The 17230-nt window shown below is 50.2% G+C and overlaps 1 protein-coding gene across 4 annotated transcripts in view; it reads left to right on the top strand.

The window, feature by feature from the left end:
* SLC24A3 (solute carrier family 24 member 3) overlaps positions 1–17230 on the top strand; it is a 466771-nt gene that overhangs the window by 335491 nt on the left and 114050 nt on the right. For all 4 annotated transcript variants that reach the window (XR_009703089.1, XM_061207778.1, XM_061207777.1 and 1 more), the window contains exons 5-6: positions 2471–2555; positions 2902–3005. Coding sequence is in view for 3 of the 4 variants with exons in the window: in XM_061207778.1 (XP_061063761.1) it covers positions 2471–2555; positions 2902–3005 (189 nt within the window). In the remaining variant the exon portion in view is untranslated. The remainder of the gene's footprint in view (positions 1–2470; positions 2556–2901; positions 3006–17230) is intronic.

Raw genomic sequence — 17230 nt, 5'->3', positions numbered from 1 at the left:
ATCTAGAACTCGTTCATTCTCTTGCTTCTTTCATCTCTTTTTCTGGTTTGAAATGTAGTTTGCTTTATCTGGAAGCTTTCTGTTTCATTTTATTTTTAATTCAGAATCCCATTTGCAGAAGGGGTCTCTTCCCCAGATGCACTTCCGGTCCATCCAGAACACCTGCTCCTTCACGTAGCCTTCAGCCTGGGCTGACCCTCCCTTTCTTCCCTCCCTTCCCCCCCAGTGTCTGATTCGCTGGGTCTTGGGGGGGACAGTGGGGAACAGAAGTAGCATTTCTAATAAGTTCCCAGGTGATGTGGAGACTGCTGGTCTGGAAGACACACTTCGAGAACTGCTAACTGAAGCAGTTTCTTCCACATTCTGAAGTCTGTTAGTTTTGTGTACTTAAAGAAATAAAAGAGAATCATGCCACAGCAACCGTGGAGAGGCCCCGGGAGTGGAGGTGGGAAGTGGGAAAGGAAAATCAGTGAGCTGGTCTCTGAGATGGACGCCGGCCAGCGTGGAAGCCTTTTGCCCAAAGTGATTTAACGTGAGAACAGGGTCGCCTGATGGAGAAGAGGAGAAAGCACGGAAGCACCTGTAATCGGGGTCATCTGTGATGTCTGAAATCCACCATTTGGCAGTTTATTCCTCATGGGAAGCGAACTACTCTCTGTCCCACACGTTTTTTTAATAGCAACGTTAAGACCTTGTGCTGGAAATGTACATACAATTGTCAGAACGTGTTCTCCATTGAGGAGACCCATAGCACCTGTGAGCACAGCCCTTGGGGAGGAATCAAGGTGAAACACAGCGTGGGCCTTGCCATCACGGGGCCGTGGGATGTGGGGCAGCTCCAGAGTGAGACACAGGGGCAGGTGAAGCGCTGGAGCTGGAGATGCAGAGGGAAGAGGAGGTGAGAGAGTGACTCGGCCTTGGGATCGGGGAAGGGCTTGTGCAGGGGCAGGATGGGAGCAGCGGTCTCAGTGGCAACGTCTTACAAGGACGGATATTTAAGCCAAGAAGAGTCTGAGCAGGAGAACCAAGCTGGGAGAACCCGGGGCGGGACTCAGCGTGCGTGCATGTGGGGAGCCCTGAGGACGCCAGGCTGTGGCATCCGGAGGGAGCTGGGAAAGCTTCTGAGGACTGTTCCGATAGATGGAAAGGGTCCTGAGGCAGGAAGACCCCCCAGCTGGTGACTCTAAGCACCCAGTGCCAGGTGGCCAGGGCCAAAGTGAATGAGGGGTGAAAGGGGAGGGGAGGTGAAGGAGGAAGAAGCAAAGTGAGTGAACGACGGAGCCAGAGGAACAGGAGATCAGCCCGACTGTGGAGTCCACAGCTAATGCCCGAGCTGGAGCGGACACAGCAGGGAGAGGACAAACCAGCCACGGAGCGTGAGCGCTGTTAGGGTACCTGCCCGGTGAGACGAGCTGCCCGGCACCGCTCACAGCCACACCTTTCACCTTGAGGTATCAGCACCTCCATCTTAGGGTCTCTTCAGAACCACATGCAACGTTTAGCTTTTCAGTCAAGATCGAGGGAACCCAGGTTTCCAGGTCAAAATGCTCAGTAGGGCTCTGGCGGCAGCCTCTTGATGGTCATTCGAGCTGGTGGCCTTCGCCGAGGCCGTGCTGCCCCTCCATGGCTGAGCAAGGAAGTGCAGCTGTGGTGCCGCTGGGAAAAGGGACCAGGGACTCTTAGCTGGGATGCCCGGAGGGAGCTGGCTATTTCCTGACAGCCAGCAGCTTCCTTTCTATCAGGACTGGATGCAGAAAAGCTCCCCACACTACCCAGCCTCAGTGTCACGTGTCTTCTTGCAAATCACCTTTCGGATCAACAAACGGGGTAACCTGGACAGTTCATTGTGTAGCTTATCTTGGCGGGGCTCATCATCTCTTTCTGCTCATTCTCACCATCCCCCATACTCCCCCTACCCCGGGATTCAAGACTGCATTGAGAATGGGGGTGGGTTTCAGGAGGGTGACCCTCCCCACTCCCAGAAGCTTCCATAGCCTCCTAGACTCAAGGCTCTAAAACTGGTTACCAGGAGCCTGATGTAGCCCGAGATCATCAGCATAGTAATGAAAAAAATCAGAATGTTTTACATAAAAATGTGGATTTGGGGGTCTCTTTAAATAGGGATACTTGGCAACACAGAGGGCACTGAGCTTTTAAAAAGGAGGTGAAGTCCCACTTGCCTCACATGGCCCGTGCCCATCCCCCCATTATGTGTGCAGCCCCGGGGGCATTTGGCTTGGGATCCCTGGATCTTGTCAGAGCCTTTAATTGGAGGGAACATGTAGCCCCCTCCCTGATATTGCCCCAGAGAGGAGGTGTGGCCCAGCGGGGGGTGGGGGGGGGAGGGCCAGAGAGGCCCAGCTGGGGAAGAAGGGGAGGCTGAGGATGGACTGAGCTTGGGACCTGGGGAGTCCCAGTCACCTCCATTCCAGGAGAATCCCGACTCACCTGTGCTTTTGCTCCTCTGCAGCGCCTGCACCTCAGTGAGGATGTGGCTGGGGCCACGTTCATGGCAGCAGGCAGTTCAGCTCCAGAGCTGTTCACATCGGTCATAGGTAGGTGCCCACCTGGGGAACGTCTCACCCCTGACCTCCCTGAAGGACAGGGCCTCTGGAAACGAGAACCCTGAGACCCCCAAGGGGCAGAACACCAGCCTCCCACCCGCTGGGGTGGCTGTTATTATTTTATTAAAGTGATGCTTTTGCTTTGCATCAATGGGTCCCAGACCCAGTACCAATGGTCCTGTGGGACAGAGGGCCCAGCAGACATTAGCAAGCTCTCTCCAACCCCCTGCTGTTTCCTGTAGATCCTGAGAACAGTCTAATGTTTACAAAAGCTTCCCTGCACCCACCTTGGGTGCAGCCCACTCCAGCAGCCAGCTGATGTTGGTCTGTGTTTCAGGCGTCTTCATCACCAAGGGTGACGTGGGAGTGGGGACCATCGTGGGCTCCGCGGTGTTCAACATCCTGTGCATCATCGGCGTCTGCGGGCTCTTCGCGGGGCAGGTAAGACTGGCGGCAGAACGTGGCATGGGGAGGGGGAGGGGCGGCGTGGAGGTGAGGCCGGGGCCTGTCTCCCTGGAGCGCACCCACGTGGGGGCCAGAGGCCTCGGGCGGGGTGACGTGGGGTCTCACGCCCCAGGAGGCTGGCCCAGCCGGGACTGGAAACCCAGGCACCATGATTTGGTCTCCGTGACGATGGATCGTGGAGTGCGCAGATCCACGTGAATAAGTAACCAGCCCGCGAATCTGAACGTGTCACGCTCATTTTGATATGTTACTGAACTGAACTAGAATGATGTAAAAACAGTCTTAGGAATGGAAATAGAGTAAATGAGAGAGAGAGAGAGAGAGAGAGAGAAAATGACAGATTTTTTTTCTGCTAAAAACAATTTGCACTTGTCACACTTTGGGGCGAGTTCTCTCTTTTTCGACAACGATCAAGCATTTGACTTCTGTGTCCACTTTAGCTTACTTTGGGGGCCATGAGGGGCTTTGCATGCCTGCCTTTTATCTACAGAGACTATTCCACTGCCAGGAGGTGTCGTGGGGCCCGTGTCCATCTGGTGTCTGTCTTGGAAAGTCTTGGGAAGACACCCGAAGTCACCAAAGTAATGAGGCTGCTGGGCATCCGCAGCATTGCAGTGGGTGGCTGGGGGTTTGCAGTCACCCTGGCCAGCTCTGATGCCCTAGTTTCTTCGTAGGGAGATTATTCAGAAACACAGTCCAGAGCTCTCTGCCCAAACAGCCAGGACTCTGTATCTTCTAGGAAAAGCGACTTCTAGTCACTAGCCCATGAGGGTCCCCAACGTGCAGTATTGAGACACCGGGTGACCCCACCAGCCTCCTGGCTGTGGAGGGAGGATGCAGGGTCCTGCTAGAAGCGGCTGGTTGGTTTGCAGGGCTAAGGAAGCTCCTGCAAACCTTCTCCCACATCCTTTTCCAGACCCCTCGTCGTGTGGTCAGCTGGCCAGGGGCGCCCAGCTCGACCCAACTCTCAGGCAGACTCCAGAGTCTATAATGCCGGCTGCGCCCTGGCACCACTGCCCTCCGCATCGCTTGCTTTTCACTCCTGTCTGTCTTCTTTATGCCAACTGATTTGTCTGGGTTGCCTGGTGGGTTTGATGCTTCTGGGCAACAGGCAGAGGGACACCTTGATCTCGTCAGAGGTCGGCTCCAGAGCCCACAGGTGGATGCTTACTTCTGAGAGGAAGCTGCTGGGCAGCTGGGTCCATACGCGGTGATTGAGTTCCACCCAACTTGCAAGACTGAACATTTTCTTTCTTCATTCTTTCAGTCAGTTATCTCTTGTCTTAGATTTTGTGGACCCACGATGTGGCGTTTTTTTAGATCTCCTACAAATGTGGTTAGTATCGCAAAAAATGAGTGTCCGTCTTTGCCGTCGGGGCCGTCTGTACTTTCTGGTTCTCACCTGTGCCGGCCACCCTCTCATTGCCTCCCAGAGATGAAGTCACATTCTGCAGAGCCTGTGGCTGTCAGCACTGTCTTAATTAGCATCGTCACCATTAGCAGTATGAGTATTAGTGCTGTTGCTAGTTCATTAGTCATTCGTACCTGAAGCCTGATGCAAAGTCAGGCCCAAAGGGCGAGAAATAACGTAAAGAAATGAAACAACTGGCTGGAAAGTGCTGAGTAAATACCACGCAGCTAATTACGTAGGAGGTGGGTTGAATGCATTTGTGTTTCATAAGTTATTAGCAATGAGGGTGATCACTGGCTTGGTTAGAACAGAAAAGACACATTGCTTCTTGAACTTTAGCAAGTGCTGGTATCAGTCAGTTCACCCACCACCCCGGGAAGGTCTTTGCCAAGCTCATCTCACATGATTGTGGAGAGAAACACCAACTACCACGATGGTGTTAGGCGCAGCCCATGGGATGATTCTGGGGGCCGACCCTCCCTGCTGACTTTCCTTGTCCTGTGTCCACTCAGAGAGCTCCAAGGCCACCCAGCTCTCTTTTTCAGACCTTTGTAGAATCCCAGAAGTCTTCGCAGAGGGAGAAAAATGATGTTTTGGAAAGAACATGAGCCTGGGGATCAGACTGGCCTGGGTTTGAATCCTGACTCTGCCATTTGCTGACTGTGGAGCCTTGGAGAAGTTACTTTACCTCTCTAAGCCTCAGTTTTCTTGTCTATAGGATGGGTACAAGGGCATCTACCTCCTAGCATCTCTGTAAGGATGAAACATAACATGTTCAGCATCAAGCAACACCTGACCCACATGGTAAATGCTCAATAAAAGTTAGACGCATGATCAGCTCTCGGAAGAATAAGGTTCCCTGGGGTCCCTGCCACTAGATTCCACCCTAGGTCACTGCAGTAATTTGACCTACCCGTTGACAGAACTTTTTAATGAAATAGTGGAACAGGCACAGGATGCCTGGTGAGGAGGGACAGGAAAGTCAGGGAGAAGGTCTTCTAAATGAGAATCAAGAGGAGGAGGAGTTGGTAGAAGAATGATCTCAGAGGACTGGTCCTTGCCTCTGTGCTTTCTGATCAGTGGGAGGAAAACAAAAATCTGTGAGACACAGGCACTGCCTTACCTATTGAGAAGCCTTCCCGGGCAGTGGCGTTGGTACAGAGGAACGTTACAGCGAATGATGGATATGGGGAATTGAGCTGATTAATAAATCTAGTCGTGGGTCTCACTTAGCAGTGTTATTTACATTGCTCCACACTTTCATTTGCTGGGAGAATTACCAGTGAGTGCCCGTGGGCCTCTCTCTAATGTATCCCGGCATGAAGGGCTGCTTGTGACCAAGTCTGCTACCCATCTGAAATTAAAGTAATAAAGCCATAAGGTTTGAGTTCCTGTCTCAATTAGGGTTTAGATGAATTCGATGTAATTAAATGTCTGCTATATTTTCAGTTTGCAAACATAGCCAGTGCTTTGGTGTTCGCCTAAGGTACTTTGGGGAGTTTTATGGGACAAGAAGGAAATTGCTTCTTAGAAAGTGGCTTCTAGAGAAATTCTTGGCATCCCACCAAGACGTTTACAAGGCTGTGGTCCTGCAAAGTTTCTTTATGTAAGAGCAAAAAATAATAACAAAGAGAGAACCCCAAGCTCTGGAGGCAACTTGCTAATGTATCTCAGGGATTGTATTGAAAGAACTTCATGCCAGTTTTGCAAAACAACGTACTTATGAATTTAAATCTACCATTCAGAGTGTATTAAGCTTTAAAAGCATAACCACAGACAGACAGTAAACCGTTTAACTGAATCCCAGATACCGGACTTTCATATTCCGGTTATTACAGGCTGTCATGAGCCCCCTTGTCAGCTCTCCTGGATCCTAGAAACGTGCCTGATGTTCTTTGGTGAGGTCCACCTAATTTTGGCTGGGTTTGCCTTTCTTCAACTAACACCCTGTCCATGCCGGCCCCTTTACACAAACCCAGGCAGCACCCAGAGGTGGTGCCTCTGAATGGAAACCTGCCTTGGATTGGGTTCCCCCAGAAGAGAATCTAAGACACAAGTTCAAGTTCAAGTAGTTTAGCTAAAAGGTGATCCCAGGACAGCCCAGCCAGGAAGTTGGGGAGTGAGATAAGGAAGAAAAAGCAGCCGAGGAAGGTGTGTTCCCAGCAAGTCCCTAGTGTGGGCAACTGGTTTGACTGCTTCTGGGGGGACTGGGAGACGGTGTAGAACATGGCCTCCAAGTTATCTCACCCAAGGGGGAGGGAGCAGGGATGTTTATCCACCAGCCTCCCCCATCGTTGCCTAAGGACTGCCTTTGAGGGATGTGAATTCCCCAACATTCCAATTTTCTGGGCATAGGCAGGATGGACTTTGGGGTCCAGAGAAAACCCCTAAGCAAAGAGACATGTGAGGCCGGCTGTTGGAAGGACCTGAAATGGTAAAGGTGGGGAGATATGAGTGAGGTCCATAAAGCATGGCTACAAACTCAAAACTCAGCCTTCAAACATAAGCCGTCCAGTGGGTCTCATCTCCAGCTCCCTGGGAGAAGACAAGCCTCAGTGCCAGGCTGCCTCCCAAGAGCTCAGGGCCAGGATAGCTTGCACATAGGGAAAGCCCTTCCTGTTCAAAATAACAGCTGCCATTCTAGGTACTTTTGCTTCCACTTGGGATGCAGTAGACCTGAGCTCCCATGGGAGCACAAAGAGAAATCTGGATAAGGTAAAAATCATCCTTCTATATGGATATCAAGGAACAGTGGAGACAAGAAAGGCTTGATGAACTGATTTCTAGAGAGAGCAGCCCATCGTACGTGAGCTGTGAGCCCTGGTGGGTCTGGATGCAGGGGAGCAGCAGGTCCCAGAACTTCACGGGGTGGAGACAGGTCAGCTGAGCATCAGCAAGGGTGGAGAGGGGTGGGATGCACTGGAGTCTGAAAGACGATCCAGGACAACAATGCTTTGATCCACCCACCCCAGATCTGTTGAGAAAAAAAAACGGAAGTGAAGGCAGGGCCGACGAACAGAAAGAAATCGTTCCATCTGCCCCATCTCCCACCTTCTCCTGAGACCTGAAATGGAGGCACCCAAAGGGAATTGGGAATTTGCAATGCCAGACCAAACCCTGATAAGAACTGTGAGACTGGCCCTTCCTTAGGAAGCTGGATGCGGTTGGGCTGAGCCGAGGTGAGCTGACATTTGAACCCAGGCTGACATCTGAATAATCACCTCCTCCCTTTAGTCAACAGAGGAGAGAAGAGCTGGAAATTTCCAGAGGGAAAAGAACCAGTATTATTCTTCAGTTCTCACTCTTCCATATATAATTTCCAGGATGCAACAATAAATTACAGGACCTGTGAAGAGGCAGGAACAAACTTATAACCAAGGAAAAACAGCGGCAGAAGTAAACCACAGATGATCCAGATACAAGAATTGGCAGAAAAGAATTTAAACTGTCTACCATCTGTCTTAAATAGGGAAAGGTGGGAAGAATAAGTAAGGATGGGTAATTTCAGCAGAGAAATGGAAAAAATAAGAAAAACCAGATAGATGCTATATATGTTAAAAAATAATAAGTTACTATTTATTGAGTTTCACCAAACTGCAGGCACCACACTAGATGCTTTATAAATATTTGTAGAAATACACCCCCTGACTTTTAAGATAGTATTGTCCTCATTTACAGACAGGGAATTGAGTATCTGTGGGCAGAGGGCTACCATGAAGTAGTTCAGCCTGGATTTGAGCCCACATCTGCTGACTATAAAATCCATTCTCTTTCCACATGGGAAACTTATGAATTAAAAACCTCCAGATGTTATTATTGGGTTCTTATAATTATCCCTTAGCCCGTGTGTGTTCCTTAGAAATGTTGAGTGTAGGAGCTCGCGACAAAGCGAAGAATAGACATGCCAGCATGATGGTGGTGACCCAAGCTGGGTGATGGAAGCTCTCAGCCCAACAAGTGCTCATGTAGAAGCTCCTCTTGTAATCAGATGGCATCATCCTCTGCTGGGCTTACACTTCCACCAAACAGATGAGGGATTCAGGCTAAGAAACACAGTGAGAGGTCCACAGACCACCCCAGTTACCTGTACACCTTGGTTCCTGGCTTATTGTTCCCCAAACAAAACCCAACAACAAACACATCACCTATCAAGTTCCAGTTCTGAGAAGCATCCAGTTTCCCCAAGAGACCAGGGACTGAGGACAGGTGAGGCTGAAGACCTCACCCCGCTAGTTGCCAAAGCTAAAAATAGGAGCTGGAGGCCTGCCACCACCACTAGAGTGGGGGGAAAAAGGCACAAGGAAGAGAACGAGTGATCTGCGGAGAAAGGAAGGGGGCAGGTGCAGGTGGAGGCCTCATCTGGGAGGCAGGATGCTATAATATTTGATCCGGTGAGGAGCTGGAGAGGAGAATTTGTGGTGCAGGAGTAGACCAAGGCCAAGGTCAGGTCCAGCTGGTGCAGTCGCTGGATTCTCCCACATTCCAGGAAAAGAGAGTTTCTCCCAGTGTCATCTGCAGGCCGCCTGCCTCAGGAGGACCTTGTTGAAAGCAGATCCCCTGCCCTAGTCCAGACCAACTGAATCAGAAGAGCAGCTGTACCTGCTTGAACCCCATCTGCAGGCTTAGCTCTGCTCAATTCTCAGACCAAGCTTGACCTTGGGCAAGAGGCAGCCCTCCTTGGGCAGTTGGCCCAGGCAGCATAAATGGTCCCCTCTTGATGCCCCCATCCTGTGACTGGCTGTCTGCCTGAGGCCGTCTCCCTCACTGTTCCCTGGTGTCTTTTCCCTGGCCGGTCTCCCACAAGGCCCGGTCCTGATAGAGCCCCACACCTGACCTTTCCCTGATATATGCTGTTGTTCCTGGCCCAGGGTTCCTTTAAGGTCACCCACAGCTCTGTGCTGCTCCATCTCGATGGCCTCTGCATCCTCATCCCAGATCTCTGTGCTCGCTTTGACTTTGGCTCGCAGTACTTGTTCCTGGTTTGTTCTACTTCCTTGAAATGATCTCTGGAGATAAGATCCCACATGTAGATTAGGTAAGAGGTTTTTGGTTTCAGGTAACAAAAAATCCCCAACTCTAACTTGGCCTCTTAAATGATGGAAATTTATTAGTGTCTGAAAAATACAGAAGAAAATGGACATCAGGCATGGTTTGATCAAGACTCCAGCACCATTTTCTGTGATTCTCTTGTCACTAACCTCCTCTGTTCCCTTCCTCATACATGTTTTCCTTCATGGCACAAAAGGAGGGGGGGGCTGTAGCAGTTTCAGGCCTCATATTTCACACTGACCAGGAAGGAGGAGAATATCTCCCCACCCTTCATCCCTCACCTGGCATCATCAAACAAAAATCTGATTGGGCTGAATCAGGCCACCTGACCATCTCTGAACCAGTCACTGTGGCACAGGAACTAGAGTTACCCAGTTGGCTTAGATCACTCAAGAACCACCCACCCATTTCCTCCTTCTCCCCAGAGGTAAGGATATGATTGGTTCCACCTCAGATATATAGCTTTTGGTCCCTGGTTATCATAGAAAGCAGATAAATGACTACAGAACAAAGCCTGTGTAGTATCATGTACTGCCTCACTGGCTGTGTTCCCTGGGCTGGTGTAACATAAATGATCAAATGCATACAGATCCGTCACAGGTCTTTGTGTGGACATATGCTTTAATTTCTTTGGGGTAGATAACGCAGGAGTGGGATTGCTGGGTCATATGGTGAGTATGTTTATAAGAAACCACCAACAGTTTTTCAAAGTGGCTGAAGCCCTTTTGTATTCCCACCAACAATATGTGTATTCCAGCCACTCTGCATCATGACCAGCACTTGGTATTATCAAGTTGTTTTGTTTTAATTTTAGCCATTCTAGTGAGCATGCGTGGCACCTCGTTGCGGTTTTAACTTGCATTTCCCTGATGAGTCATGATGTTGAACATCTTTTCATGCGCTTACTTGCCATGCATATATCTTGTTTGGCAAGAGTCTGTTCAAATCTTTGCCCATTTTTAAGGGGGGTTTTCACCCTCTCATTCTGTGGTCCAGCAGTGTCTGTACCATGACACTCAACTACCCTTCTGAGACATTCTGTCCAATTCATTTGCACCTCCAAATCAGCAAAGACTAGGGCTGTTACAAATGCTTTAAAGTGATCGTGGCAATGTTTTGTTAGCTTTGTTGGATGCATTTGGGTTTGCAAGAGAGGTCCTCTGAAATGGCGCTCTTCAATCATGTGGGAGAAAATGGAGAGGTCACTTCCCTTTCGTCCCGCAAAGGGTGTAGCAGTAACGAGACCTGAGATGCATCCTTCCAGAACGTGAGGAGGACAGCAGGAGTCTCTGTGGCTGGGGATGAACCTTCCTTCCGTGTAATTAAGTCTCACGTTGCTCCTTAAAATGGGCGAAGGGGATAGAGTTTCAGGTCACCATCTAGGTCCTTGGAAATGCTGCCCTCGGTGCTGGTGAGGGCTTTCAATGTACAAGGAGCCCAGAACCTTACAGCTGTCCCAGCTGAGCGCCACCCCAAGAGGAAGGTCCGTCTTTAGGGCACAAATGTCATTTTCTTGTCATGATCATGCCCAGACAGACGCCACACCCCCCATGCTGCCTCTGGTTACAGCCAGACCCCCGCCCCACGAGCAGCTGAACCGGGGGCTGAAGGGTGAGTGGAGTGGGGACAGAAGCCTATCTGGCTGGTGGATGCTTGTTTAATTGTTTCTCTTGAACAAGCATCCCTAGTCGTCAGCCTGGCACTATTCTCACGGCATTATACGTATCAACCCCTTTGGTCCTCACAAGAACCCTCTGAGAAGGACAGTGTTTTTACAAAAGAGGAAACTGAGGCTCTGAGAGGCCAAGTAAACTGCCAGTCATAGAACCATTAAGTTGGGAGGCTTTTAGGGCTGTAGGGGTCCTAAAAGCACAGCAATGGGAAGATCCCCCTCCAGACCAGCTCTGCCAGTAGATCTGGACCAGAGGCCTCATACATTAAGCTCCCTCCATACCACAGCCATCCTCCCCATTCACAGCTCAGCACCTTCCCATCCCAGTAAAACCCGCCTCACCAAGGAAGCAGAAGGGCGTGACCCAGTGAAAAGGGAAAGGTGGGCCATCAAATGCCTCCTTCACCCCAAGGTAGCATGTGTGGCATCTGCTGAACTTCCGTTCTGGTGGGTCTGGCATCTTGGGCCCCGCAATCCACTCCTGAGCTCCCTGAAACTGCCAGGTGACCCCAGGCACCCCCAGCCTGGCCACAGAGACCAACTGCCCCAGCACACATGCCCTTAATTCACAGGCAGAGCCTGCAGAACTAGGGAAGGTGAAGAATTCCAATCAGGGCGTTCTAACTCCATCCCAGGTGGAAAGTCACTGGGAAACTTCCAAAGTAGAAGGGACCAGAATGTTAGCAAGTGGTGACTGTGCATGTGCAGAGGATGAGGAAGGCTGCTGCGTCTCTTCCCGTAGCCCGGTGTCCCCCGGAGTCCGCATCTCCCCTCCTGTCACCCCGCCCTCACAGGGCACTGCAGGGGCCATGACAGAACAGACCACATTTCACGCTTTGGGTACTACCGGCCCCCGAGGCCTGTGGCTATCCAGTACCTAGAATCACAAGCCTGTTTTTGCATAATAATATTAACTCAAGGTGGTTTGTTTCTTATATCGTCATCTGTGAATTTAAACCCATGGTAGTAATCCATGGATTGTGTTCTGGGGGAAATGTTTATTATATTTCTTCTTTGGGCAGTAAGTCCATTTATTGATTCAACAAATGTTTTCTGAAAGCCTGCTGTGTACCAGGCACTGTTCTAGGCCCTGGTGAGACACCAGTGAAGAAAGGACAGAGTTGGAGCAGGCTGTGGGGTGTTGAATATCCAACAGGAATGATGGATGGGTGGATGTGTGGGTGGATGGGTGGATGGGTGGGTAGATGGGTGGGTGGGTGGGTAGATGGGTGGGTGGGTGGATGGGTGGATGGGTGGGTGAATGGTTGGATGGATGGATGGATGGATGGATGGATAGATGGATGGATGGGTGGATGGATGGATGGGTGGATGGATGGAGAGAGGGATAGAGTCTGAGATAGTGGGATAGTGAATAGGGAGAGGGTATATGTGTCCAGGGGTGGTCAGTGCTGTGAAGAAAAATAAAGCAAAGTAAGGATTACAGAGAGTGGGTGGGAAAAGAGATATTGATTTATAAAGGATTTCCAGGGAAGATCCCTCTGCGAGCGTTGATAGTGTAATGGAGTGAGAAAATACCACTAAATTCCACTCCATAAAGAAAATGGCACCAAATAAAATTAAATGATTTTTGAAAGACTCTGGTTCCAGCCACTGTTTCAAACATTTGAGCTCCTCTTTGAGCAGAGGGAACATGCCGGCCAAGCAGATAGACCGCCATTGCCCCTGGGATGCTGTGAAAGGCTGGTGGGCTAACCTCGCAGGCTAGAGTGAGGAAAGAGCAATGCGAAGGGCAGCAGGAACCGCCATTGCCCCTGGGATGCTGTGAAAGGCTGGTGGGCTAACCTCGCAGGCTAGAGTGAGGAAAGAGCAATGCCAAGGGCAGCAGGAAGAGGTGTGTGCACTGACCACCCCCAGCCTGGCGATGATGGGATGCATGAGGAGGCTGCAGAAGTGAGGGAGATGATCGCGGTGCCAGGCTGTGAACTCCCTGAGAGCTCAGCCTCCCTCCACTGTTTCCCACTCTGTCCGCAGTGCCGAGAGTATTGCCCGCATATGGGAAGCACACGGTCAACTTTGATGCATTTACTAAGTGATGGCGATACCCTTGATACCAGAGAAGGGGAGGGTTGTTGTATGGATCAGAGAGAGAGTTCACGGTGCCCCACAGCTGGACACAAACGCGCCCAGGAGCTATTTGACCAGTGTCTGGGGCATTAGAAGATGTGTGGATGCATGTCACAACTTGCCATCAGGTGCCCCAAAGACCAGGTGAATTGAAACAACTTGAGACACAGTCTTGAAACAAATTGATTGGTGTTCTTAGGATCTCCACTCACTGCCTATTATGTGCAGAAACAGGGCATACAGAGTTGAGGAGGATGGGAAAGGTCCCGGCCCTCCTAGAGCTCCTAGACCAGTGGGGGGACACAGACAAAGAGTGTGGAAACCAATAAATGATCACATAATAGTATGAAGAAGAGACCTTGAAGGAAATGCATTGGGCAATGGGATGGGAGAACTGCAGGGGAAGGGGAGGGGCAGCTTTAGGGAGGTGGTCAGGGAAAGTGTCGCAAAGGAACCCCGAATCACGAAGGCAGCACCGTATGGAGACCTGGGAAAGAGAGTTACAGGTCGAAAGACTAGTTGGGTGTTCAGACAGGAACAAGCACGGTGTGTTTGAGGGTCAGAGAAAAGGCCAGCTTGGAGCCTAGTGAAGGAGGGGTAGGGGTGTGGCTGGGAGAGAGCTCTGGCAGGGACAGATCATGGTGGGGATTCGGGTGCTGTGGGAAGCTGTCAGAGGACTCTAAGCTGTAGAGCAACATTATCTGATTTTTCCTCTGGGAAAGTTCACTCCAACTACTCCGTGGAGAAAGGAACCCGATGGTGACAAGATGGTAGCGGGGAAACCAGTGGTGAGGCGTCAGTTGAAATCTGGGCAGTAAATATAAGAAGTGGTTGCTGGATTTAGAATATTTTTGGAGGTGACACCAAGAGGATTTGCTGGTGGATTGGAAATGGGGGTGATCGAATGAAATAAATCAGGGAAGATTCTGGGATTTTTGTCCTGAGCGATATACATGGGTCCTGACTCTACAAATGAGAACAAACTGGTCATGAGAAATTTGGAGAGTTTGTTTACAGAGAATAGACAGCCCTTTATCTAACATATTCTGAAGTCTCCCATGGTGTGTCAGATCCAGAAACATGGTAGGGTCACTGACACACACTGTGAGATTGTTTTTAATTGAAAGTTTGGTTGGCCATCGGTTACTCACTGGCCACTTGGCTGGGTGGCTTCTGTCACCAAGAGCCTGGCTCAGCCTTACCGAGCAGCCCCCCAGCTCTCTCCTGTTGGTGTCACTTGTGGGGAAGGACCTCATTAGCTCCTTCCAGGATCCCAGACACAGGGATACCTGAGTTCTGGACAGCACTGCCCGTCTCGTGCCAACCAGCCTTTGTGAATTTACAGTTGGCACCTAGGAGCTCATAGTCGTGATTTTGCATATGGTGAAGCCGGATCAGAACAGTTGAAATCCACGGCAGGTAACCTGGTGTGTCTTGACCCATCATAATCTCCATTGTCCCCTTCCCCCGCCCCTCCCCCTGCCCAACCTCGGTCCAGATAAAGCAGGGATATTTCATCAGATCATACTAGGCTGCAGTACCATGGGGTTGTCCAGACTCTCTGAGTTCCTGATGAGCCATATCACTACCCGCGAATTCATCAGGCAATAGGGACTCGGAGAAGCAGGGGAGGTGACCAAGGAAAATTTTGTTCTTTTGGTTTGGGGGGCTTTTTTTAATATAACAAAATACTTTTCTGGTCCTTTCTTTTTTATTCTGGCCAATCTCAATTTATTTATGTGAGGTAAGAATTTATTCCCTCCTCAACCTGAATCTCCAAGAGAAAGAAACAATAGTCATTAACCTTTCCAGATAGTGTGCGGACCATCTGGGGCAACAGGTGAGCTCATGTACCAAACGTCTGGCTTTTACAGGCAAAGGGAGATGGAGCAGTGGTGGGCCTGGGGCTCTCGCTCCCCTGACTCAACCACAGGGGATGCTCTTTCCATGGCAACGAGGGGAATTCTTCCTTTCTTGTAGTGGTCATACATGAGTGCCACTCCCCGGGAGATGGGAAAGAAAACAGCCTCGTGGGCTTTATTTGTTTGTGATTATTTTTCCAAGATCAAGCTATGGTTACAGTTGTTAGAATTAGGGTACTCAATATGGTAGCCAGCAGCTGGGAGATTCAAGGGCTAGGTCAGCTGTCAGATAACATTAGATCCTTGGCTTTAATCGTTTTAAGATCTTGGTCATCATACTGTAAACCTTATTTCTTACCCCTCTTGGTCTACCTTTGGTCACTGCAACATGCAGCTTCTAAAAACGGGTGTCCAGCATCCCCATGGCATCTTTGCTTCCTCCCCCCACTTTTTTTTTTAACAAAATACAACTTTCTTCTGCTCCCCATCTATTTTTCTATTTACTTTTATTTTAAAGTAAAGACAGTTTTCAGATTAATAGCTAATCTTTATTGGGATCTCAGCTGAGTTGATACAAGATTATATGTATTAACTTGTTTTAATCCTTATATCTACCATGGTGTAGATATTGGTTTTCTTCCTTTTATAGACGAGAAAACAGAGCCCAGAGAGGGAGGTGGGGAAACTTGCCCCAGACCACACATCCAGGAATAGCAGAGTTGGAACTCAGAACCAGGCAGGCTTGTTCTAGAATTTGTGTCCTTAATCTCTATGGGACTCTGTAAACCAGCAGAGCAAAACAATGCAGAGCACCGCCCCCACCCCAGCCCCCGTGGAAGGTCGTAGAACTTGTCTCTTGATTGGAGGAAGAGGCTGTCCTAGATTGTCAGACAGCTCTTCTGTATGGTCTAGATGTACAGGGCATGTCCAGGGCATCCTTGAAACTTTTTGTTTTAGAACCTGTTATAGAAAGTGCTGAGACGGGTGACCCGGGGGAGGGTGGGTGTTTCCAAGTGAGAAACAAGAGGATGTCTCCCTTTGGAAACTGAGACTCTTTTCTGAACGACGTTTACACGTGCCCTGACTATGGAGCGTCCTGGATGTGGTGGAGGACTAGATGGATTTTAAGGCTCTTTCTATCATCAGCTTCTAAAACCAACCCAGCCCCGTGAGCTTCCCTAGCACGCAGTGGCGGAGGACGAGCCCTTCATTGTCCCTGACGTTGGCTGGCATTGCCCTGAGTGATGTGTCCAGCCCACTCTGCCCTTGTTCTCCATTCTCTCTTTTGTAAGGGAATCAACTCTGTTTCAGGGACGAGGAGGAAAGATTGAGGGGACAGCTAGATGGGTTTTCACTCATGTTAGGGAGGCAAAGGTCAGGCGTGTCCCCGGTGAAGTGTTTGCTTTCCTTTCTGGCATCTCTTGCACTGCCTCTGAGGCCCCCGTGAGCCTTCCTGAGAGAAAGCCTCAGTGCCTTCCCCACAAAGCTGTGAACAGAGCGGAGACAGGACCTCTGTCGCTCTTACCCCAGCGGTGGGTCACCTTCCGCCCTCTCTGCCTCTCCTTGCCCCCGGCTCCAGCCCCCAGCCCCCGCCAGCTCCACCTCGACAGACACGAAGTGTGATTTAGAAGGAAAAGAGGCCTTACGAATCATCAGGTCTCTGGCCCCGGTTTGGCCAGGGCTGGGGCTAAGTTCACTTCATCCCAGTCCTGGGCTGAAATTCTGTGGGGTTTTGGTCTGCGTGTTCCTGGCCACCACGCATCATCTGCCCACGGACTGGCCAGGCTGCTCAGCGGGGGATGATGGTGTGTGCAGACTTTTTACTTCTCCGACTTCAGGGTCCCTGATGTCTCTCTGTTTCCAAAGAAAAGAACAGTGTGGAAGCGGGGTCCATAGTGGATATTTCTGAGGTCGTTTGCAGGCTTTTGGTGCTCATGTATCAAGCAAGCTCCATCAGAGATGGAATCAATAGACTCCATAAATAGTTCAAAATGACTTCGTATCTGCGACCAAATCCTTTGGGGGTCTGAACACCTGTTTGCCCAGTAGGCTGGCTGTTGTCAAACCACTTAGCTGTTGTTTGAGAGCAGGAATTCCTTGAGCCATCAGAAGAAAGAAGTTT

The sequence above is a fragment of the Eubalaena glacialis genome, chromosome 13 (genome assembly GCF_028564815.1).
Source record: "Eubalaena glacialis isolate mEubGla1 chromosome 13, mEubGla1.1.hap2.+ XY, whole genome shotgun sequence".
In the NCBI taxonomy this organism is placed as follows: domain Eukaryota; kingdom Metazoa; phylum Chordata; class Mammalia; order Artiodactyla; family Balaenidae; genus Eubalaena; species Eubalaena glacialis.
This window is presented reverse-complemented; position numbering and strand designations above follow the sequence as displayed.